The sequence below is a fragment of the Apiospora hydei genome (genome assembly GCF_038363865.1).
Source record: "Apiospora hydei strain CBS 114990 chromosome Unknown utg000006l_segment0_segment0, whole genome shotgun sequence".
NCBI classification, from domain to species: Eukaryota; Fungi; Ascomycota; class Sordariomycetes; order Amphisphaeriales; family Apiosporaceae; genus Apiospora; species Apiospora hydei.
Genome location: NW_027117365.1, coordinates 1,835,117 through 1,858,004, shown reverse-complemented (window position 1 = coordinate 1,858,004; position 22,888 = coordinate 1,835,117). Strand labels below are relative to the sequence as shown.

Here is a 22,888-nt window from a genome sequence, read left to right as displayed (position 1 = left end):
GCGCCTTGGATTGGGCTTAGAGGGCGGATAGAACCATAGAGAATCAGACATAGCTGCCAGGTAATGACCAACCAATATGGAATATCCAGGGTGATAGGTTGTTTTGGATGTACTCCTTGCTCTTGACCGCGCCGCGAATATATTCACACATCACATGATTATCAATTGTCTCATAACATCCAATTGTCAGACTGGAGGACTTAATCATGGTAAATGGCCCGCCTCATATGACGAAGACAGTCTGAGATAGACCAGACACATGTTGTCAAGGAAATGATAGTTGAATCACAGGTAACAGAGACAAACATACCTTAGAACTTCATGCCTTACTACACAAATGCAAAAGCTTTGCAACGCCATGAGAGAAGGACGGTGCAACAGGCTCCTTTCCTGGGCCCTTTACGCCACGCACTAACACGGGAAGACGTAACGGACCACCATCTAGCAGCCTACGCAGAGCAGCTTCTGCGAACCCCATTCTCGCCAAGCCAGTATCAACATAATAGTGGTGTTGGATGAGACTGGTTCTCAAAGTAGCCTTGGCTGCCGTTCACATGCACAGCGAGCATACCATGCTGGGGCCGATCTTTCCCTGTAATCTGTTTCGGCTTCGATTTGCTCCTGTGTCAGGCTTGCTGCTTCGATATGCACCACGGGGCATCGCCATGGCTCAGGACGATACCAGCATGACCGGACTGTGAAAAGGAGAGAGGGGGGCGTGGGGAGGGGAGGAGCCTCGGCTTCAAAAACAGACGACTGACTACCGCTGTGAGCAAAAGCTTGCCCTATCAGAGCATGACACGACAACGCAGATGTGGCCCTACGGCAACCTTCATACGTACGGCCTCCCTGACCCCACGATGAGCGTTCGTATGTGTATGTGTGTGTAAGTGATCGCTCCTTTCGCCTTCCAGACGCGGGAAAGAACTTCCACCCTCTCCACACCTTACACGATGTCCCTTCCCGGCGGAGAGGGAAGAGCCCACCGGGACAGCGCGTCTCCCACTAAGGATCCAGATCGGAAGCCCCGTGACTGATCTTGGTTCAGAGGTGGGGGAGGCCTGTTTTTGGGGTCTGAAACATCAGATCTATGTAGATGTTCGCATATATGTATGCATGATGACTCAATCATACGGGCCCCCGCAGGTGCAAGCAGAGAAGTTGTTGTCGTGCAGATCAAGAAGGAGAGGTACTTCTGGTCAAGCTGCCTTTTTCGGGCAGCTTCTTTGTGCTCGTATCTGGTACTGCATCCATCGTGAAAAGCATCTGATGCGCCACAGTAGCCCGGGCGGTTTGTCGTGGAACCCGAGCCGGTGATTCTCTTAGCTGTCATTTTGTCAAATCGAAACCTAAATCCTAACTGGTGATGGAGCCATCTGCTTTGAACACATGCAGTAAATACGACACTGCCTAACACCTTGAGGAAACCGTCTCTCAGCTCTGTTCTGTGTCTGCATTGTTTCTCGTCTAAATTAGGCCCGCGCAAGTACCTGGCATGGCACCTGCCAGCCGCAGCCCAACGGGATCTAAGGGCCCGGGAGGGTAGTCTCCGAGGTTCGCCATTACTACTAGGTTAGCATGAAGGCTCCGGATGAACACTAAAATTGCTGGTCGTTCTCTAGTCAGGTTAGGCAACAACATTACCGTGATTGTTCCCCTCTATGTTTGGCATGGCCAAGCGTACGGCTGGAGGCTAGAGCCAACCCTTCCAACATGATGCGGCCGCCGGGGATGCATCCACGTCTTGGAAGGTCCCCTAGACTTACTACGTGGATGCCCGCCTCGGGCACTAGAACACGCGAAGAACACGCGCTGCGCCACTCTTACACTTGGGTTGAAACATCGGGCAAATTTGGGGAAGGCATCAACAGGGCCTGAAGCCAGGATGAACGCTGCCCGGGAAAAGTCGCGAAGGGGCCGGTGGCGTGGCGGCACCTCCTTCTCTCCAGTCCGCTTCCGGCAATATATTCATTGTCCCTGAGTCAGGCCACCTTCTCGGGATGAGAGGTGGAGTGGGACCGTCCCATATGGCCTCGGGTAGTTATCAATCATATATCTCTCAAGTAGATATATCTCTCCGGTAGGTATACTGGCTGCGGCAGCTGTTTGTGGGCTGTTGCAGTTTTTTTCAAAGTCGAATCGGTAGGCCATGCATGAATAGCTTGTGCCGGTGCGTCGTTGGTGAAGACGATACCTCCAGGCACTATTCCTCTCTTGGGCAAAGCTTGCCCTGCATCGTCCAGACGCTTCTATGCAAGGAGATCGGCGTGCGTGCAATTTCACACAGGAAGCACGACAAGACGTGCAGATTATGTACATGGAGTGTAGGTATGCAGTGCTGCTTGAACTCAGTTTTCGGCCGATAGGCAGCAGGGTGCGCTTGCGATAACCTTTTCTCGCGTTTCATGTCGAATTGTGCGATGGACCCTGCTAGCAACCAGCAAGTTTTCGTTGCTGATCACAAGCTGGTGATGACTAGCAATACCATGCCCTGGGACAAAATATGTGAACCATGCCCTTGGTAGAGAAATAATAGAAACGGCCAATGATAACACCCGCCTGCGCACCACATATTATGACGTTTTCCAGCCCAGGGTAAGAGAGAGAAAGAGAGAGAGAGAGGGCATCGTGAGGAGCAGGGGCACGTTGCGGGCAGGCAGGGGCACTAAGGAACGGAGCTTCTGGCTCTGCCACCAAATGATGCCCGACACGCCAACTACGCAAATGATTGGATGCGCACCATTGATTCCTTGGGCTGGAAGAGAGGGAGGGGAAAGAGAAAGAAAAAAGAGTCGTCTTCGGCCCTGCCGCTCTGCAGGAGCCCCATGTAGTTCGGGAGATTTGGTTAGTACCTAGATTATGGCAAGAGAAGAGATTTGTGTGGTGATATGCTGGATCATCGCACCTATCACACCTGCATGCAATGCACTCCGCTGCAACGCCTGTGTCGTTGATTGAATATTTCCATCCCAATCAATATTCTCCGCACAGTCTTATTATCTTGCATATCTTGGCAAGATTCAAACCCCCCAAAATGCCCTTGGCCTCGCCTCGCTCTGTAGGGGGACATTGAAGGCTCGTGTGTGTTACGCTTCCGTTGCTGTCCCCTGGCTGTAGGTCCTCTTGAGGCTGAAGGGGCGTCATCGATTGTCAAACTGCCAGTTGTTGTTATTGTTGTTGTTGTGGTTGTAACCCCTTCTTAGCAGTGTTGTAGTATAGGTATGGACAACCTTAGAATTGACGCTTCTCGTGCTACCGACAAGGTCAACCTTGCTTTGCAGAGACATGTCGATCTCTGTTGCAGGGGGAGCACGGTGGTGATTGGACAACGGGATAGACCAATCACACTACATTGATGGGCAGCAGAACTTGCGTTTTGAGCAATCCCCCAGACCGTTGAAGCAGGGCCACCGGTGGATGAGACCACACTCTCGCAAGGCGGTGTTGCAGAATGCCGACTCACCCGAGAGAAGCATGGTGGAAGATTCGAATGTTCTTCCACTGGCTGGGTTTGCGAGGTAGCGAACATGCTTGCAGGCCGAAGTACCTAAAGAGGTAGGTACGGGCTCAAGGGCTGTATGTAACGTTCGTCTTTTGCGCTCACGTGTGGGTTGACCATGGACGTGGGCCCCCGAAACAATCCTGCGCATCCAGGCAGTCGAGGGTTGATTCGACCGTGCTATTCGATGCATCATCACTCATCGATCCCGCGCATGCGTAAAGAATCATGTAAGAAGCGCCTAAATGCCTCGTAACCTGGAAATTGGCTGCTCACCCGGCACACCGCTTGTGAAAAGGCCATACAACAGTCCACATGACAGGTGACACAGCCTTTGCCGAAAAATTCGGATGTCGCTGTTGCTTCTTGTTGTTGGCTGCGTCGAAGTGACCAGTGTGGTTATGTGTGCGTGTGCATGTGTGTGTGTGTGACTCAGGGCCAACTGGCCGTTCCTGTTCCAGGGAACAAACACACGTTGACTGTTTGCCGCTTGCACTTGCGCTCTCTCCCTCTCTGACCGAAACGCACACATGGCGCAACCAGAGACTCAGGGATTTGTTTGGCCTTGGGGTTTAGGTGGCGTCGCGCAGCCTGTTAGTAGAGAGAGGCTCAAATCGAGGCCATGACAGATATCTACATGTACCTACATCCTATCTGCATGCTACTACTAATACCTGAAGCCCTGGCATTCATCCAACTAATCGTATGCTGTGTCCTTTGACGTACCACTGCCCTTAGTGCTTAGTGCAGGGTTGACGGGGACGCTATATTTGACGTATTGATGTATGCATGCATAGTAAGAATGTACCTTGCGCGATATGTTACAACCGGCGCCGACCCGCGAGGTTGCTTTCTGGAAGCCAAGCAGTTTCATTACTGTGAAAGATGCTCCAGCCCGGCGAGGCTCGGTTCGGAAAAGTAGGTACAGTAGGTACAGTTGTACTACGTGCGGGAACCAGTCAATCAATTGATGAATACTTTATCTCTAGAAGTCTCTTCGCCCAGGTAGATAGATGCCCACTACCGCCGAACTACCTGGATCCATGCTAGGTTGGGCTGAGTGCATGTGTAAAGAACATTTAAGTATGTATGTAGTATTGCAGGTATGTGTTTGATATGCTGTTGCTTGTCCAGCAACCTGAGTGACCAACCAGCCAGGAACTTCACTCGAGAAGAGCCAATTCCCGGATCATCAAGTCTCAGATCTCTGGCCGCCGAGTCCATGTTGATTGGCGACAACTTCGTTCGCCTCCCAATCCTCGTGACCATAGGTGCCACACCGCTTTAGGTCAATTGGCATGCTGTAGTAGGTACCTGGTTAGAGGTCTGCCCGCATGCGTTTGATCGATCGAGGAGATTGGGCCACTATACATTGCTGTTCTTATTTTGGACGATTTTATTAATTATCTACCTACAGCGGGGGGGTTTATTTTTCTTCTGAAAAGCTCCATCCCCTGCCTGCTGGGGGCTACAGGGCATGGCAGGGCATGGGCAGGGCATGGGCGCCATTACCATGGGCCCTTCGCATCAATGGCCCATTCATCATGCAACTGGCCCCGACACATAAAGTTGGTCCCATCCAAGGGCGTCTTGGTTTGCCGGGAGGTGATCGTCACGTCTTAAGCAACACTGACAGCTCACCACACCCTCGATTCTTATTTAAGCCTCGGGTATCCCCTTCACTTCACCCCATTCCCGTCGACTTCAAACAGCATCTACAGCATCGTATCCATCACCTGCTAGCATCCCGCTTCTGTCCTTATACCTACCCAGGCCCCAGCAAACCCAGGCTCTACATATCTACCTGGCCTCACTCACACCCACGACTATTTTCGGCATCTCTACATTTGCCCCACATTGGCTCTTGCAACAACCTCACTTACACACCAAAAGGGTACTACCACTTACACTATACAACAACAACAACAACAACAACATCGAAAAGATGGCCGTCAAAGAGCACCAGCCCCTGGTTAACCACTGCTGCACCTTCTGCTGCAAGGCCGTCGACTTTGGCACCCATGACTACTGCGGTACCAGCTCTGCCTGCCACCGGTGCCCCAACTAGAGCACGCCAATATCCTGCCTGAACCGCCTGCAAGCCATGAGGCAGCTCTAGAACCTCATTACATATGTCGCCTCGGCCTCACCATTCATCACTGGCGGCGTCACCCTGCTCGTCACCACCCTCACGCAGCTGCATGGCTTGAACCCCATTCGTACAGCTGCATGGCTCGGGCTCCTCTTTGGTTCCTCTTATTCGACACCTGAGGCTCAGGTGGTGTGCTCTTGCTCTTCCTCTTCCCATCGCCCGTCTTGGGCGTGGGATCCGGATCCTTCTGTGTTCTGCGAGGCCCCACGATGCGAGGCTGACAGCGTTGCCCGATACATGTCTGCCCCCCGCGCCCCGTGGACGGCACTCTATCAGATCATCCCGGGCGCCATACAAGACCCTTCTTTTCTTCTTCTTTCCCTTTCGTCACCCTCGCACCAAGGGCTGACCTCTCATCACATCACCCAAAAAGTTTTACCCCCTGAAAAGTTTCATGTACTCATAACACCCTCCTGTACTCTTGGCTACGGCTATGCGAATCATGAATTTTACGCTCGTTGCACTGGCATGGACAACCCGTTGGGAGTTGGTTTGGGATATTTGGAGTTTTTATCGTTTTGGGGAAGGGATCAGCGTCAGGAACAGCATTTTGATACCAGTAAGGATATATGGGCGGGCGCTTTGGGAGTTTATTCATTCTTTTCCAATACTCCTCACCTTCGCTACCGACTTACAGCATGACCCCCACCTTCCTGCGGGCACATGGCCCCTTCGCAGTTCGACGCAACTGGTTTCCTGCTTGCTTACTTGCTCAGCTAAACCTCTTTCGAGGCAGGCGTCGACCAAGTTGGAAACGGGCTGGAAATGGGTTGGACCAGGTGATCATGGTGGATCTCCCGTCTCGCTTGGACCTCGAAGGGGCACAGTCGGTTTCTTGTCGTCTGGATTGACTAGCTCTTTGGCTATCTATCGAATACAAAATCTAAGATGTATACCACGTCAAATCCTCCTTATCGTACTTGAGTCTCCTCGTGCTATGTGTTAGACCTGCGGTGTAACCCAGAGGTAATTGGTTCTGTCCAGCATGAGAAATCGTCATAGAGCCCCGAGATGATGCGCCGCATGGGCTACTGGCACGCATGCACCTGTCTTTCAATAGCACGAAGCATCATCGGTGCAGATGCTGGGTAGCCAATCACCATTCGGGCTGCACCACATCCGTCGTGCTCTCTCCTCTGCGCCGGCTTGCATGCATTTCAACCATGGATGAGCCCACTTTGGATCAATAATACCCTCGGACCATATTGCCTTATAATACATGCATACTGCTGATCCTTGCGTCCCCAAGACCAGGTAGAGAGTGAGGGATGATATGTATGCTGTGTAGTCTATACGAGGATGTCGATGCGCGAACATGTACGGCTCATCAATTTCAACTTCCTGTGCCAAGCCTTGGGATGAGGAAAGCAGAAGCCTGGGTAAGTGAGCCAATAATCGCTATTTTATATTATACATAACGTTATGTAGTACAGTAAAGTCCCATTGCATACGCATGATAGGCACACAGATACTATTCCTCCATCCTGCCTTGTCGGCGATGCGGCCGGTGTATCTTTCCTGCATCATCATCTCCGGGCTTCTATTCTAGAGCGGCGGTCAGTGCAAGTTTGCCTGTCAGCCAGCCTGCTTTCTCAGGCGTGCGTGGCCTCGTCAGCCTCTTTGCTGCATCCTCGTCTTGGACTCTTTCGTTGCCTAGGTATGCATGCAGCTGACCGATTGAAGCCACTATAGGCGAACTCATCTCATTGCTCACCTACCTAGGTACTTAACCTAATTTCCACGCAATGAAAGTAACTAAGCAAATGAGTGATATACATACAGGGACAAGGCGGCAAGTCAGCCCACAATTGCACCATGACCAGGTCTTGTCGTCGTTAACGGCTCATTAGCCATGGTTTATGTTGCTGCTATCCTACCCGTATAGTTTGATGTTCTTCCTTCTCGTACATGCACGGAGAGAAATCACCAAGTTTCATGTAGGACTATCCCATGCTCATCTGTACAACGGGCCGTCCAGTCTGAGAGCTACTGCCTTGTGGGACTCTCCTTCTCCTTACCTGTGAGGCAGCAGCAGGCTATCTTCCCGGCTCCCCGTTGTTCTGCCCTATCCACGCATGTATGGACGAGCTGTAGAGATCATGCCAGGCCCCAAAATAGGACCATGCCACCGCATCACCACCTACCTAGTAGCTTGGAGCTGCAAAGTATGTAACCATGTGAGTTGGAGGTCTACAGCGATGCTGCAATGCGGGCTGACAGTGGCCAGCGATTCGCAGTCTGTGCTGTGCAGGGCAGAGTACCACACTCGCAGCACACAAGGGTAAGCAATAATTACCTAAGATCCCGTCAGTCAGTGCCCCCCTGGAACCCTACATATCAACTCCCCTCCTTTCGTATGCGGTTAGACACCGGGTCTCCCTCCGGCCTGGCGTATCAGTGGGGGTCATTTGGGTAGTATTCACGACAAGGTGGGTTGGTGATATTTCTGGTACCTCTCCATATTTCGCCCCCATCCTTGTCATTGATACATCCTGGGGGGACTTTTACTTAGATACATATTGATATGTTTTAGGACCAATAACGACCTGACGAAGTTTCGTTCCTGCTTGCTGCTGCCGCTAACCACTCGATGGCAGATTAGGCAGTCCAGCGGGCTATCCCATACAACGGGCGTTTCTGCCGCGTGGACACCGTGCAGTCTCCTGGAGGCCGCGCCGCATGGACCTGGTCGCAAGCAGGCCGATGCGAGGCAAAAATCCCCGAAGAACACTATCCAACATCCGTTATCATCTCCTTTACAAGCCCCATATGTCCAAATAGTTGGGGCGTTCAGTGTCGTCGCGGCAGGCAACCAAGGCCAGGAGAGGGTTGCAGGGCATTTCTCTAGACTCGATACTCTAGCCCAGAGGGATTGCTCATACAGCATGCACATGAACTTGGTAGTTAGTGGTCTTCCTGCATAGGGCGTATAGCAAGAGCTAGCCATCTCAGAGCAAAGCAACATAAGACCAGCTCGCCCCTCGATACGGTCCCCCTAACGCAACTGCCCCCTTTGGGCTACCCAACTTCCACTTTACGGACTACCTGCACATACGGCTGCTGAGAATCTGAATTTGAAATCAATCAAGCATGCAGTCAATGCTTGGTGGGTCCTGCGCCACTGTGCCATCCCTGTATCGCTCGTTGAGGCTCTGGGGGATGAAAACTGGTGGACTTACACACTGGCATCTCCTTTGCCTAGATGAACAGCCGAGCAGGATACTTTCAACCGGCCATATACCGGCCAATTATGCATGGCAGCTTTGATAAGCCATTGCCGTCGTCGCAGTCTGCCCGCATGAGAAGTGTTAGATGGAGTTCTCAATCCAAAGGACCAGGGGCATTATCCTTATCCATGTATATCAGATGCAGGCCGACAGATACAACCACGGGGCGTGCCAGTCTCCGGGCGTGGGGCAGAGTTTTCTTTTCCTCATCCAACCCCCTGACTTCAGCCCAGAAGTTAGTGGGAAATAGTATCCTGCTACGTGGGATAGACAAGGCCCTTGCCGACCAACAACAACGAAGCCCATAAATGGCACTGCACGTGTCCAGATTAGGTAGAATGGCGGAGAGGCCAACCGGGGAGACCTCGCCTGCTTGCAGCAATAGTCCCAGTGGCACTGCCAAAGGCGTAGACTTCGACCACGTGGGGAAGATGTTTTATCTGAAGGGGCTATTGGTAGTTTGGCAAGGCAGCTGGTTCGAATCGAATCTAGTGATTAAATGATGCTAAGCGGGTTTGCTATAGGGGCTGGCATAAACGAAGGCAATGTGCCTGAAACCAGTCCTCAAAATCCCATAACGCCTGAGCTGCCCACAAGGGTATCTTGGTACAAACAATCCATCTACCGCCTTTCTCTCGTCCGATCATCATTCGGTTGATGCTGCTCACCAAAGCAGGTTCAATGGCGTACTGTAGCTTTAATCTTACACCGCTATCTTAATCATCTGCACCGGAATTCCCATCATCCTCGTGGTTCAATATGCAACCCTCGCCACCTGTCATTTGCCGGGCCGCCGGGCCATATATGATCACCGGGATCAACAAGTATGATATGATGGCCCAGCCATGCATGAGCACCAACTGTAGGCAATCTGTACGTATGTGCGCGTGCCAGACCATGCCACATTGCTAGCTATACTTGAACGGGCGAAGGTACAAATTATTAGTGCCATCAAAGCTAGCCATGCCACTTGAGTCCAGGGCTCGGCTCGGCTCAGTATAGGGTGAGAAATACCGCCGCAATGGATGACCTATCATACTTGACGTACTTGCCCTTACCCTTGTCAATCTCGTGGTAACGATCCCAGAAACGGTTATACAGTGGTTCGAGCATCTGCTGCACATCCCTGGCAAACATCTGACGAACCTCGCGTTCCATGCTGTATTGTTTGTGTCTGGCCACCATGTCGTCGAAGCCCGTGTTGAAGGCCGTGAATTTACTCTTGATGCTGTCTTTGTCCTTGCTGCTGAGTCCCTTGAGGATTGCTGTGGATTCTGATGTGCCGGAAGGAGGCCTTTGTGTCTTGTTTGTGTGAATAACGTCAAACAGATGCAAAGACAGCTCTTTGCAATTATCGGTGTACAAAGCTGTAGCCTTCTTACGCCAAGTATCCAACACACCGAGTCTGCCTTCCAGCAATGGAGCGAGCCCAGAATCCCGAATCATTCGTTCGACAATGGTGGCGCAATTCGCAATGAAAACGCCCATGACTGACTTGCCCTTGAGCAACACCCTAGCCTTTTGCTCCAGGGCTGACAACAGCACGTCGATGGTGTCGGTGCAATAATGCGCGAAGATCTCATTTCCATCGGCGGTGATATCGAACGATGCGAGACTCGGCACAGCGTCCGTGCTACGGTTTGCAGTAGCCATGGACTTCCAGCCGCCGTCGCCCAACGAAATCATGAGGCTGGATATAGGCCGCAGGAACTCTACCATGGCTTGCAAGCGTTGCATTGTCTCCGAAACAACCGGTACTGGTGCACCATCCGAGGGTAGAATTTGCAAGGCCGCAATCTTGCGTTTTGTATCGTCCAGGAGCTCTGCGAGTGATAGTTTGGCCGTCTCGCGGACAGGCTTCAATGCAGCCGCCAAAGTCCCTTTAAGCTCTCCGGTACGCTCTTCAATGCTGGAAGCCAGGTTTGACATAATTTCGGTGACCTCGTATGCAAGATAACAGTCTGTGCTCATGTGCGCCTTGATGTGATTGTTGAGTTCGCGGAGGGTGCGGGCAAGCTCCGACAACGGTATTTGGCTTGACAACTGCAGGACTGCACCCCAATCTTGTCGTAGGAAGATGCTGCATATATTTTCATACTCGGCACCAATCATTCCCTCCAGAGCCTGTGCATACATGCCGATACCATTAGTACCGGATCTGTAGATGGCCTCACTTTTCTTCTTGGCCGTGTTCACACTGGCATAAGCCAAGTTGACCAAGGTCTGATTTAGATATTGGCCCCGGACTTCTGCATATATTTTCACCAAGGGATTCTCGGATGTGGCGTTGCGGGCGACGTAGGAGTTGACGAGACTTAGGCGGGAGATTTTGTCTTGCGATATAACGGGGAAGGGTTGGTTCTTGGTGATGTAATGTAGAGGCTCAAGTGATGGAGGCGTCTCGTCTCGAAGGAGTTTATCGAAGAAGTTTTCGAGCTGTCCGTTTCCATTCTTGATCAGCCGTTGGAGGTCAGCGATGGTCTGCTGGTTCGCTCGCAGGTTCGACGTTTGCATCTCGGCAAGGGCCTTGCTCAAACGCTGTATGGAATTGAGGTAGTTGGACAGGCCGGCCTTATCGGGGCCTTGGCGGATGATTGCTTCTTCGTCATTCTTGGAATCGGCGGGCTGTCGGAGTCGCTCGATGGCGGAGATGACGCCCTCGATATCTGCAGTTGTTCTGTCAATTGGCGATGCAACCCCTTTGGGCCCGAAACCGGATCTACCACTCACTGTTGCCTAGAATCTGCAGCTTCTTGGTCTCGCCGTTGAGCGGACCAGATACATCGCGTACGCTCTTTCCGGTGGCTTCGAGGCGCCCCAGGCACGCTTGTATCTTCTTGGTCAGCTGCGCCGTCTTCTCCAGTCGCGAGTTCAAGACGTCGACTTCGGCGCGGGCTTCCTCATCGGCGCCATGACGACTGCTGGCCAGCCCGACCGCCATCGTATCGGCGTATCGGCGGATGCGGTTGATCGGAATGACGGTGCTGCTGTGAGGTGGGAGATGGCCGACTGTCTTTGTTATTTGTTCGATTGACCTCTCCCCTTTGGTAATGGTCGGCTGTTGACCAAGAAGGAGGCGTTATGGGGAAGGCGCAGGCGCTGTTAAGGGATCCACCAGCCCACCCCCGGAATGACGGATCTATCTGGCCAACCCCCACCAATCACCAATTTCCCGCCCGAGGCAACTGTCACTTCATTCAATGCTTCTCGTTCGTCAACCCAGGCCTGGCCAATCGCTTGAGCGTATGTTGATCCATCTCCCTTCAAACATATCACAGGAAGACCCAGGAGACTTTCATCCCATAGTTTTTCTTTGGCTGCGGTGCACAGCTTGCAACAACGGACGACATAGGTATTCGTTGACCTGGCAACTTCATAACCTTATTTGCTCCTGATCGTGGAGTTCAGATTCAGGATCTACAACGTTACGTTGAGGTACGTATAAAAAGATTAATAAAATAATCGATGCTACACAAAGGATTCCTCCTCGGTACCCATAATCCCAGAGGCAACTTCTTCCTTGGGTCTCCCCACGTACACTTCCCAGGGACGTCGACAATCCTGGTCTCACACCGAGGCCTCCTTCTTGCCGCTGAAGAAATCACCAACAAGCCGCTGCATGATCTTCACGATGTCCTCGACTTCAGCAGCGGTGATGGTATAGGGCGGCGAAAGGATGACATGATCTCCATTGACTCCATCAACGGTTCCGGTGCCCGGATATACAGCAATCCTATAGGGCTTAGAAAGGCCTAACCCAGCCAAGCCCATGGCCACATTTGCAGCGACGGGAAAAGGCTCCTTGGTGACTTTGTTCGCGACAAACTCGATGCCCCAAAAGAGCCCGCGTCCCCGAATACTGCCGACGTTGGGATGGTCTTGCAGCGATTCCGCCAGCCTAGTGGACATGAGTTCGCCCATGCTGCGGACATTCTTGAGCAGCTCTTCGTCTCGGATGATTTTTTGTACCTCCAGCGCGGCCGCACAAGCTATCGGGTGACCTTGATAGGTGTGGCCATGTACGAAGGAGCTGGGGAAACAACACCAATCAGTACTTGAACCGCAAGGCCCACAAGTTTGAACTCACCCACTGCCCCTCAGCAGGACATCGACGACGTCGCGGGACACCAGGACACCAGCTATCGGCTGGTACCCACCCCCAAGGCACTTTCCGAGGGTCTGGATGTCTGGCACGATGCCTTCCTGTTCCCAGGCACTACGTGAATAGGCATATATGTCAGTTATTGTCTCAAAGAATGGGAGAGACCACCCGAGGTACACTCACTGCAAAGTCCCGGTACGGCCCATCCCGCACATCACCTCGTCTAGGACTAGCAATGCTCCATACTTGTCACAGACGGCTCGCATGGCCTTGAAATATCCTCGGACGGCTGGTACACAGCCCAGGGCCTGCGAGCTTCTTAGTCACTGTGGCCCGTAGGCACGAAGTCCTCAACTTACCGCACCCACCACGGGCTCGGCCACAAACGCGCAAACAGTGTCCGGGCCAAGCCTCTGGAACTCTTCATCAAGCTCGTTTGCAAGCCTTGCCACGTAAGAGTCGTCAGCTTCTCCGGGTCCTTGGTCCCTGTACGCCAAGCAGCGCGAGACTTTGGAAACGTTGCTCAGCAACATCGGTTCGAACTTGGCTCGTCGAGTGATATGACCTCCCATTGATAGGGAACCCAGGGTCGTGCCATGATAGGATTGGTTCCGCGCAATGAACTTTGTTCTTTGGGGCTCGGGATGAGTTTTCTCGAGGAAGTACTGCCGGGCTAGCTTCATGGCAGCCTCCATGGCCTCAGAACCTTTTGGAGGGTACGTCAGCGGCTTAGGTTCGGGCAATTATACTGACGAGGACCTTACCGGAGCTGACAATATATGCACGAGACATGTGTCCGTTGGTAGAATCGACAAGGTCCTGGCATATTTTCTCACACACATCAGCCGTGTAGAACAGGGTAGAGCAATATGCTACCTTATTCAGCTGTTCCACGATAGCGTCTCGGACCCTTTCGTCGCCATGGCCTATGCAGGCAACAGCAGCACCACCCGAGGCATCGATGATAGAAAGACCGTTCTTCAGCTCGAGAAACACCCCCTCTCCCTCTAGCGAGAGATAAGAATTGGGCGTTCAAATCCCGATAAAGAACAGCCGAGCTCTCACAACTATCCATGTCTGATCTGTTGAGTACGATTTGACCTGTGTGTATGGTCGTTTCTAGAAAACTGGATGATCATGAGGCGACCGAACCGTACTTGTACACAAAGCCTAGATCCAACAGATATGGGTTCATGTTTATCAACCTCGTGCAATGGAGCACTAGAATCCGAGAAAGCGCCAACGGCTCTATTCGACAGCCGTTGTACCCAAGCTGAGGGCTGTGTGGGGATAATCCTATCTGCCGCCCCGTGCAGATTGTCCATGAGGAGGGGGAGCCCCGGTGTGGATGCCGACTGATCCATTACGAAATCCTTATCACCGGCAACCATTTGTTTCAGTAAGCCTGTCTGTTCTGCGGGGTGGTTCTTTTGTTCACTGCTGGCATCAGGGGTAAAGGGAGTCAACGCTGCAGGTTACCCCCAGTGGAATCTCGACTCAAGCAACATAATTCGCTTAGCAGGACAAGAGTCCTTGTTGGTGTGGCGGAGACCTTGCTCACCGACTGGCTGTTGTCATCGCTGCGTATCTTCAACATCGGAAGATACGGCCGACACAAGAGGTCTCGAGGAGCCATTCATGACAGCGCAGAGCTAGTCACACGGAAGCTGTGGAACTAGAATGCCAAGCTCAGACCCTCCGAGATACAGACCAGGGTAGTGAATCTTACTCAATATGTCCAATCATAGGGCTAGAGGGTAAAGGAGGTCAGCGCTAGGTCGGCATCCCGAAGTTCGGCTACGTCAACTCATCGCATCCGAATGCCTCAATGGGATTGGAAAGCGGGATAACGTTCAGGGCGTTGTGACAGCCGGCCCAATTGCTAACCGGATGCATACTAGTAAAAGGGCTCGGTGGGCCAACTGTCTCTGACCGCTTCGCGTGCAGGCCGTCCATCAGTCTCCGTAGGACTCGTCGGGCTTCATATTTGTACCTACCTGAGACCCATAGCCAATGAGGATGAGAGATACACTGTGGGTTGGGGTACGAGAAGGCCAGGGGTATCAAAGATGATTGGTCACTATACTAACATGCCGTCCTCTTGTGCATTAGCACACACATTTCTTCAACAAATGCAAGCCAAGTAATGGCCTAGATGGCTCCGGAACACGCCCCCTCGAACTTCCCATACCATACATATTCTTCGAATGTCTCCGATAATGGATCAGCTTTCTTGTAGGAAATGCTGGCAAGGCCATCCCCCGAGCCTCAATGATAGAATACTACTAACAAGCAGGCGAGGAATCTCAACTGCGGCGCATGTACTCCAGCATGATGATACACAAGCGCTGCGGCCCATCCCGATAGCCTTGTCTGGGTTCTTCATCGTGGCAAGCCGTTTTCGCGGCCCGGGAACGGCATCAACTCCGTGGTCACACCAACGTGATACAGTCTGCACACCCTTTCGTCAACATGGCGGGTGGCCTCAATATTGAGAGGGGTGTATCAACGGCAGATCCGACCGGTGGACGGAATCCTAAAATGGTCGCCTGCATAGATGTTTCGTTCTCTTACACCCCTTTACAAACTGTCTCCAATGGCCGGCCAAGAGGCTTTCATACACAACCTGAGCTGTATCATATCGTCCACAAAAGCTGGCCCAGAATGGTCTCCAGGTTACTGACTGACTTGTCTCGTGCCATACCAGCACTCAAAACTTTAATCCGTGTTGGTTCGCGAGCAGATCAACAGGCTGTCTCAAGGAGCTGGCCGTATCGCCCGCCTACTGAGGGAAATCATCCACAATGTACATCCCTACCTCTCGGCCCCCAACCGCAAAGGCCGTTTTGAACTTGACCTTCACAAAATTTGCCGATGTAGTGATGACGGCCAACCCAACCATGCACTGCCTCGTCGTTGGTTTCGAGATAATGCAGGCCATAGGCACGAGACCGCATCAATGCAACGCATGCTCAGATGGTAGGTCCTTACATACGTTCTTCAACATGCAACACTTGTCACACGACTTACGCCTAGAATTCACGCCCGGTTGTCCCACGGCCCAGCTTCGCCTCACTATTGCTTGCCTTCCAACATACGAAGGCGTTCGACAAAGACGGAGTGTTGATAACAGAACAAGATCGACATGGCAACATAGTGGCCACCCCGCTTAGACAGGCTCAGGGTAGTGGTTGGTGAAGACTTCATCCTCGTAGCAAAGCCCCGATCCTGAAAACCTCCAAAGGGCCCCGCACGCACTGAATATGGAGAGAGCATCTCCCGGTGGTCGTGCCTTCATTTCTTCGAGAAACGATCACGCTCAATGTCCTCGAATCGAGATGACGTTTGCATGCACAGCCATCCATGTCTCAGAGTTGTCACCGCCGAAGATGCGTGACTGTAAGCCTAGGCCTCGCCCGAACCCATACGCAGCGATACACTCTCAAACTTGGGAAACGCGTCTCCGTTCCTCTCTGTATGTACCGTGTATGGTGCGGCTCACTTGCTACACACTACAGTGCTCAGAGCGTGCGGCCCGAATAATGTAAGCTTGCGAAGTCGGCCGCAGAGTTCAGCCAAATGCAATGTGGCATGAATATGATAGAGTTGGTATATGTCGACAACCGGGACTACGTAGGTAATTTATGACTGGAAGAGTATAAGCAACTTGCGATTCTTATCACATCGAGTCTCTCGGCTAGAGCGCATAGTATGGTACATACGGATATCACATGCCCACCACTCAATTCTTCTTTTTAGAAAGCCTCTGTGTATTGGTCACTGCCATCGTTCTCAGAAGCCTTTGCTTCCCTTCCCTAAGCCCGACAGTACCCTCTCTCCCTCTCGGGTTTATGACCCCTTCTCAAGACCTTGTGAAGTTCTTCTGCTTCTCCACGGGACCGACCAGCAGCCTCCCACTAATCGGATGGTGAACCTGAACCTCGAACAGATCCACCAGGCTCTTCCCCTCCTGTTGCAGTTCTATCCAGCGATCGTACTGCTCGTCCGAGTCCTCCTCTCCATCATTTTCTCGTCCATCCTCTCCCTTCTCTCCCTCTCGCCCCTCCTTCCACCCTTCTTGTCCTCCCCTCAGTGCCTCGCAGTGGCGGCGGTAGCGGCGGCGGCGCTGGTAGCACTGCTCGATGGCCTCGGCCTCGCCCGCCTGGCCGTCCTTGAGCACCTCGTAGAAGCGCGCGTTGAGCTCCATGATGGCGTCGGATGCGGGGCCCTCGGCGCCCGCCGGCTCCTTGATCAGGATCACCAAGATGTACGCCGTCTCCTTAATCCGCCCGAACCGCACTCCGCCCACCCGGTCCTCGCCATACATGCACTTGGCCAGCTCCAGCAGCCGCGGCGACAACCTCCTGAATAGCGACATGTCGCCCTTGTTGGGAGAGCGCCGGAAGCCGCTCCATAGCATGTCCATGTTGCAGTTTCTCTTTGCTCTTTTTTTTTTTTTTTTTTTGCTTCCCTTCTTGGCGACTATTGATTTGGGGGAAGGTGGTCGGCCAGTGGCCCCCTTGGTTGGTTCCTGGCTGTTATAATAAGAGTGGTGCGTTTATGCGAAAGTGTTCGCTGGCATAAGGTGGTACTGGTATATACAAATCTTCCACAAATACTCGTGCTAGGTGTATTTCTCTGGTGTTATTTCTAGACGTAAAAGTGATATTTGGATTTTGAGATGTAGGCTGGTCGTCATCAAGGAGGATGATCAACAAGACGCGGCAAAAGTGTCTTGTGGTAAGTCACTCTGAAGCATACATTCAACATGGATCCAACTCGTTGACACGCGGAATGTTCTTAGGCTATATTTGTCTGCATCCGGTACTGCCACTGGCGTGGCTGCTCTAAATAGATTCGCTTTGTTGCTATGAATCCGTCAAACAAGGGGGCGACAAAGACATTGCACGGTTTGACAGGATTCACCTTGACAAAGGAGCATCATAGCAAACCTGATGGTTCGTCTTCGTCGTCGCTCTTTGGAACAGCGCCAAGCAGCTTGGTTGACTGAAGCCCGAATATCGTCGCTTCGAAAAGCTCTCTCTCGCCAATGCCGACATGATAGCTTCGCCAAGATCATATACCGACTGCAATGAGGGCTATCGCTCTGACTGCGATGCCACTTGCCATGGTTTCGTCTAGGTTTGCTAGAAGCCCCGCGTTTTTGTGGTTGTTGGCCGGGCGTGTCGGATTATTAGACGCGTTACATTCATTACTATGAAATAAAAATATTTTGTATAGAAGGCACAATCAAGTGCACGCCCAAAGAAGCAAATTGCCCGTTCATGCCGGCTCTCCACATCATCCGCTTGATCGGCTGGGACCTCGTATTCCCAACTTTCCAACTCCACCTCCATGCAGATTCAAGATCGAACGATGCGCGACCGGCCATGCCACGATGGTCTATATAAGGTCGTCATGTCTGGTGACGCGATGGCCTACATGTGCCCACCATCCGTCTCCCAGGCTTACACGGAAACTACCAGACGGCCAGGATGAAGTTCGCCAGCACCGTCTGCGCCGCCTTGCTCGGGGCCGCGACCACCGTCATCGCCCAGCAGCAGCCCGAGGACCAGTCGGATTGGGTCCCAGGCGCCTACATTGTTGAGCTCGACCCCAACGAGAGCCCCGACGTCTTCTACGCCCGGCTTGCGCGCGACAATGGCATCGAAGCGGAGCATCGGATGCACTTGGCCAGCTCGAACCTGTTCCACGGGGCCTCGTTCCAGGTGCGCAATGCGTCGACCCATGACCACTCCGACCTGCTCGCCGCCGTCAAGACCAAGGCCCAAGTGAAGGCCGTTTGGCCGGTTCGCACCGTCCGCCTCAACGTGGGCACGCCAGCTCGTCATGACATGCCAGCGCCTGCCTCTTCGGGGGCCCGCGGGGTCCATCAGCGACGCGACGCGGCCAACGAGACCAGCGACACCTTCTCGCCGCACCTCATGACCCAGATCGACAAGCTGCACGCCAAAGGCATCACCGGAAAGGGCTTCCGCATCGCCATTGTCGACAGCGGCATTGATTGGCACCACCCAGCGCTAGGCGGCTGCTTCGGCCCCGGCTGCCTGGTCGAGACCGGCTGGGACCTCGTTGGCGACGACTACAACCCTCCAGGATTACCCAAGCCGGACTCTGACCCCTACGATAACTGTGTTGGACACGGCACTCACGTCGCGGGAATCATTGCCGCCCAGCTGCAGGGCAACGAGTACGGCTTCACCGGCGCCGCCCCTGGCGCCAAGCTGGCCGCCTATCGTGCCTGGGGCTGCTCGGCCAAGGCGACGACCGACGTGCTGATCTCCGCCTTCATCAAGGCCTTCGAGGACGGCAACGGCATCATCTCGTGCTCGGACGGCCTGCTCAGCGGCTGGTCCGACGACGCCTGGGGTCTGGTGTCCTCGCGCATCGCCGCCGCCGGCGTGCCTGTGGTAATTGCCGCCGGGAACGACGGCGGCTCTGGCATTTTCCAGGCCTCGTCGCCGGCCGGCGCCCATGGCGTCACTGGCGTGGGGGCGGTGCAGAACGCCGTCTTCCCCGTCTTCGTCGCGGAGGGCGAGTACGGGGTTTCGCAACAACAATCGGGCGGCGGTGCAGCCAACCACAGCACCACCAGCTCCAGCAGCTACGGGTTCTTAGCCGGCACGCCTGCTTTCCCCAGGGAGATGAAGCTGTCCCTCTGGGCTGTCATGGGCAACAACACCACTTCCATTGAAGACGCTTGCAGTCCGCTGCCTAATGATACGCCTGACCTGTCGGGCAAGTTAGTGCTCCTGCGTGTGCCCGACTCTCAGAAGACACGGTGCTACCCAATCGACCAGGGTGAGAATATCGCCGCCAAGGGGGCAAGTACATGGCGTACATTGTCCGTAGCAACGTGACGTTCGAGGAGCAGTACATCTACGTCGACGGCATCGAAGGCGTCATTAGTGTGGCGCCTTTCCAGGGCGCTCAGTGGATCGATGCCTTGAGTAAGGGCATGGATGTGACGGTAACAGTTCCAGGTGCCAACGTAACGGCCACCACCTTAATGGAACTCGAGGACCACATCACTGGTGGCTTCACGAGCGACTTCTCTAGCTGGGGCCCGACTTGGGACCTTCTTCCCAAACCCCAGCTGACGGCGCCCGGCGGCAAGATCTTGTCAACCTACCCCCTACCCCTTGGCGGATACCGCATCATGACAGGCACTTCGATGGGTAAGCGGTAATCCATGGTCTCTCTGTAACATTGTATTTTCACTAACATATATCTTGAACAGCTTGCCCTCTAGTGGCCGGTGTCCTCGCGCTCATCGGCGAGGCTCGCGGCTCCCCTAAAGGACACCGACCTCATCAATCGACTAATCTCGGCCACGGCCGAGCCCAAGATCTGGTTCGACGACACCAAGACCTACCCCGGCACCCTCGCACCCGTCTCGCAGCAGGGTGCCGGCATCATTCAGGCCTATGACGCGGCCTTCACCAAGACGATCCTGGGCGTGGAGAGCCTGAGCCTGAACGACACCAAGCACTTTGCCGGCGAGCACACCTTCTCGATCGAGAACACGGGCGACCAGGAGGCGACGTACGTGCTCGGCCACATGAAGACCCCGACCATGTACACTCTGCAACCCGACATCGCCTCGCCCATCAAGGCCGTATATCCCAACCCCATTGTCGACGCCTGGGGTGAGCTGCGCTTCGACGCGGACTCGGTCGTCGTCCCCGCCGGCGGCTCGGCCAACGTGACGGTGACGGTGACGGCCCCCTATGGCGACAACGTCAACGCGACGCTGCTGCCCGTGTACAGCGGGTACATCAGCATCAACAGCACGCGCGATGACGAGCACCTCGTGATCCCCTACCTCGGCGTCGCTGGCGCCATGCGTTCCGTGCCCATCCTGCAGGCGAGCTCGAGCTACCTGGCCGACTTCGGCACGCCCGCCGAGGCCGGCCGCGCCTACACGCTGCCGCCCCCGGACCCGGCCGACCTGCCCTTCCTGAACAACCCCAACAAGGACCCGATCCACATCCCGGACGCGGGAAAAACGCCCAACATGCTGCTGCAGCCAGTCCTGGGCACGCGGGCCCTATACGTCGACGTCGTTTCGGATGACAACCGCGACAGCAACGCCAAGAAAACGCCCACGGGCCGTCCGTGCCTCGGCGCCCTCGCCGGCTACCCCCAGACGTACGTCAGCAAAAGCGAGCAGCGTGCCTTCTTCCAGGGCATGCTGGCGGACGGGACCGTCCTGCCCGCGGGGACCTACCGGGTCGTGGCGAGCGCGCTCCGGGTGTTTGGCGACGAGGCGCGGGAGGAAGACTGGGATGTCGTGGAGACGGTACCGTTCGTTGTCAGCTACGATGGCGCCGCGGCTGGTGATGGGACTGCCGCCGCGAAGCCTACTGCTGCTGCATGAGTGTGGGAGTACATGTGTTGGCCAATGGTATATTGCTAGCTGACTTAATGAGATGATGCGTATTATAATTTCCTTATGGCCTACGCTAACTAACGATGTGAACGAAAATCAACGGTGATAGCACCTGTCGTGGCAACTAAAGGGCATCTCGTTCTTAGGACCCAATGTATGCCCCCAAGCTAGCACAGAGACTTTTTAGGTAAATTTCGCGATGTACACCTTTTCGAGTCGTGTGGGGGTACGAACACTTGAAAGCATATACAGTCGCTGTTCCAAAGGAAGAAAGATACCCGACAGTTATCACGGAACGAACCTGCTTTGCCAAAGTTCAAGGGGCGTGTGGGCCGGTGTGCGGGAACCCTAGGCCGCCGACAATCAGGAGAATGTAGAATCTACTGTAGAGGCTGAATTCTGTCGGCCAGATCAGCTAGCTGCTTCGTTCCCTGCTGCTTGCGTTCTTCCTCTTGGTCTGTAGGTGGTACTATACGCCAAGTTGTCTCGACGCAGTCTAGCAATTCATCTTCATATGCGGACCGGTGTAGGCCTTTGTTTTCCATTTCCCTTCCTTGGAATCTAGCGCGTTTGATGAGCAGGCCCACCGAACTCTGGATGGCTGAATGTGATCAGTTGAGACCAGCACTCTAGAAAAAGGAAAGCTATTGGCCTGCCTATACTAATAAAGAGCTCCCTGGGCTATAGCAAGCGCAAAGCAAGCTTACGCGACCCGCCTGGTTGCTGGTGTGTATGTATGCCCGTCTCTTATTATAGCACTAGGGGCACTGGGAGGGGGGCAAAAGCAAGAAGGACAGGACAGGGCAGGGCAAGACAGAATAGATGAGGAGGCGAAAGTGCAAATTGGACGGCAGTGACGAAACCATTCTGCTTCCTCCTCATCTTCTTCTTCATGCCGGCAAAAGGTCGTTGGGAAAAGTCTGGGGAAGCGATTTTGCTTGGCGTGCCAAAGCAGGAATTCGCGTGGGCGACCGACACCACGGCTCGTTGCTTAATCTCCCACCCCTTTTCTCTTCGTCTTTCCCATCCAACCATTCCGACCGAAACGGGCGACAAGGCGAATAAGACGGGGAAGAAATCAGGGAATGCCACGCCTCGGATGCGACGTCAGATCACAAACGGAAGGCTTGCCGATGAGCCCGTCATATATCAATCGCGATGGTGGAATCATTCCAAGGCAAGTAAGGAGGGTCCGGACCGGGTTTGGTTGATGCCGTCCGGATATACATAGGTCTGTCTGCTATGTTGCAAGGCTAGGACCATCGGATCCAGGGCATTCGCTGTTGGTACCTATTGGTGCTTGGATGGAAAGGGGGAAAAGACCAAACCAGCAAAGAAAAAAAAAGGAGAGAAAAAAAAGAAACATGCTTTGCTGTTTGGAAGCTGACGACGGATGGCTGCTTCATGCTTCACCACCAAGCCATCCAATGTCATGAATAAATTTGGTATTGGTTACACGGCTGGGGGCGATACACATGGCTGGCTCATGGGGAGC

General features: G+C 53.7%; 3 protein-coding genes across 3 annotated transcripts; 1 reads left to right on the top strand and 2 right to left on the bottom strand.

Moving 5' to 3' along the window:
- Positions 1-9,871: 9,871 nt before the first annotated feature.
- Positions 9,872-13,985, bottom strand: PG997_007766 (Cullin repeat-like-containing domain protein; the record flags this gene model as incomplete). Its single annotated transcript, XM_066812081.1, has 7 exons — positions 9,872-11,544; positions 11,609-11,936; positions 12,452-12,908; positions 12,966-13,094; positions 13,164-13,288; positions 13,340-13,686; positions 13,745-13,985. Coding segments are annotated over 7 exons (3,300 nt in total), but the record flags the coding sequence as incomplete, so codon positions are not given.
- A 2,857-nt stretch (positions 13,986-16,842) lies between these two features.
- PG997_007765 (uncharacterized protein) lies at positions 16,843-17,406 on the bottom strand (the record flags this gene model as incomplete). Its single annotated transcript, XM_066812080.1, has 1 exon — positions 16,843-17,406. The coding sequence occupies one exon, from the start codon at positions 17,404-17,406 to the stop codon at positions 16,843-16,845; it is 564 nt and encodes a 187-aa protein (XP_066667422.1).
- A 1,069-nt stretch (positions 17,407-18,475) lies between these two features.
- On the top strand, positions 18,476-21,381 carry PG997_007764 (subtilisin-like serine protease; the record flags this gene model as incomplete). Its single annotated transcript, XM_066812079.1, has 4 exons — positions 18,476-19,782; positions 19,854-20,179; positions 20,242-20,282; positions 20,344-21,381. The coding sequence occupies 4 exons, from the start codon at positions 18,476-18,478 to the stop codon at positions 21,379-21,381; spliced, it is 2,712 nt and encodes a 903-aa protein (XP_066667421.1).
- Between the last annotated feature and the right edge of the window lie 1,507 nt (positions 21,382-22,888).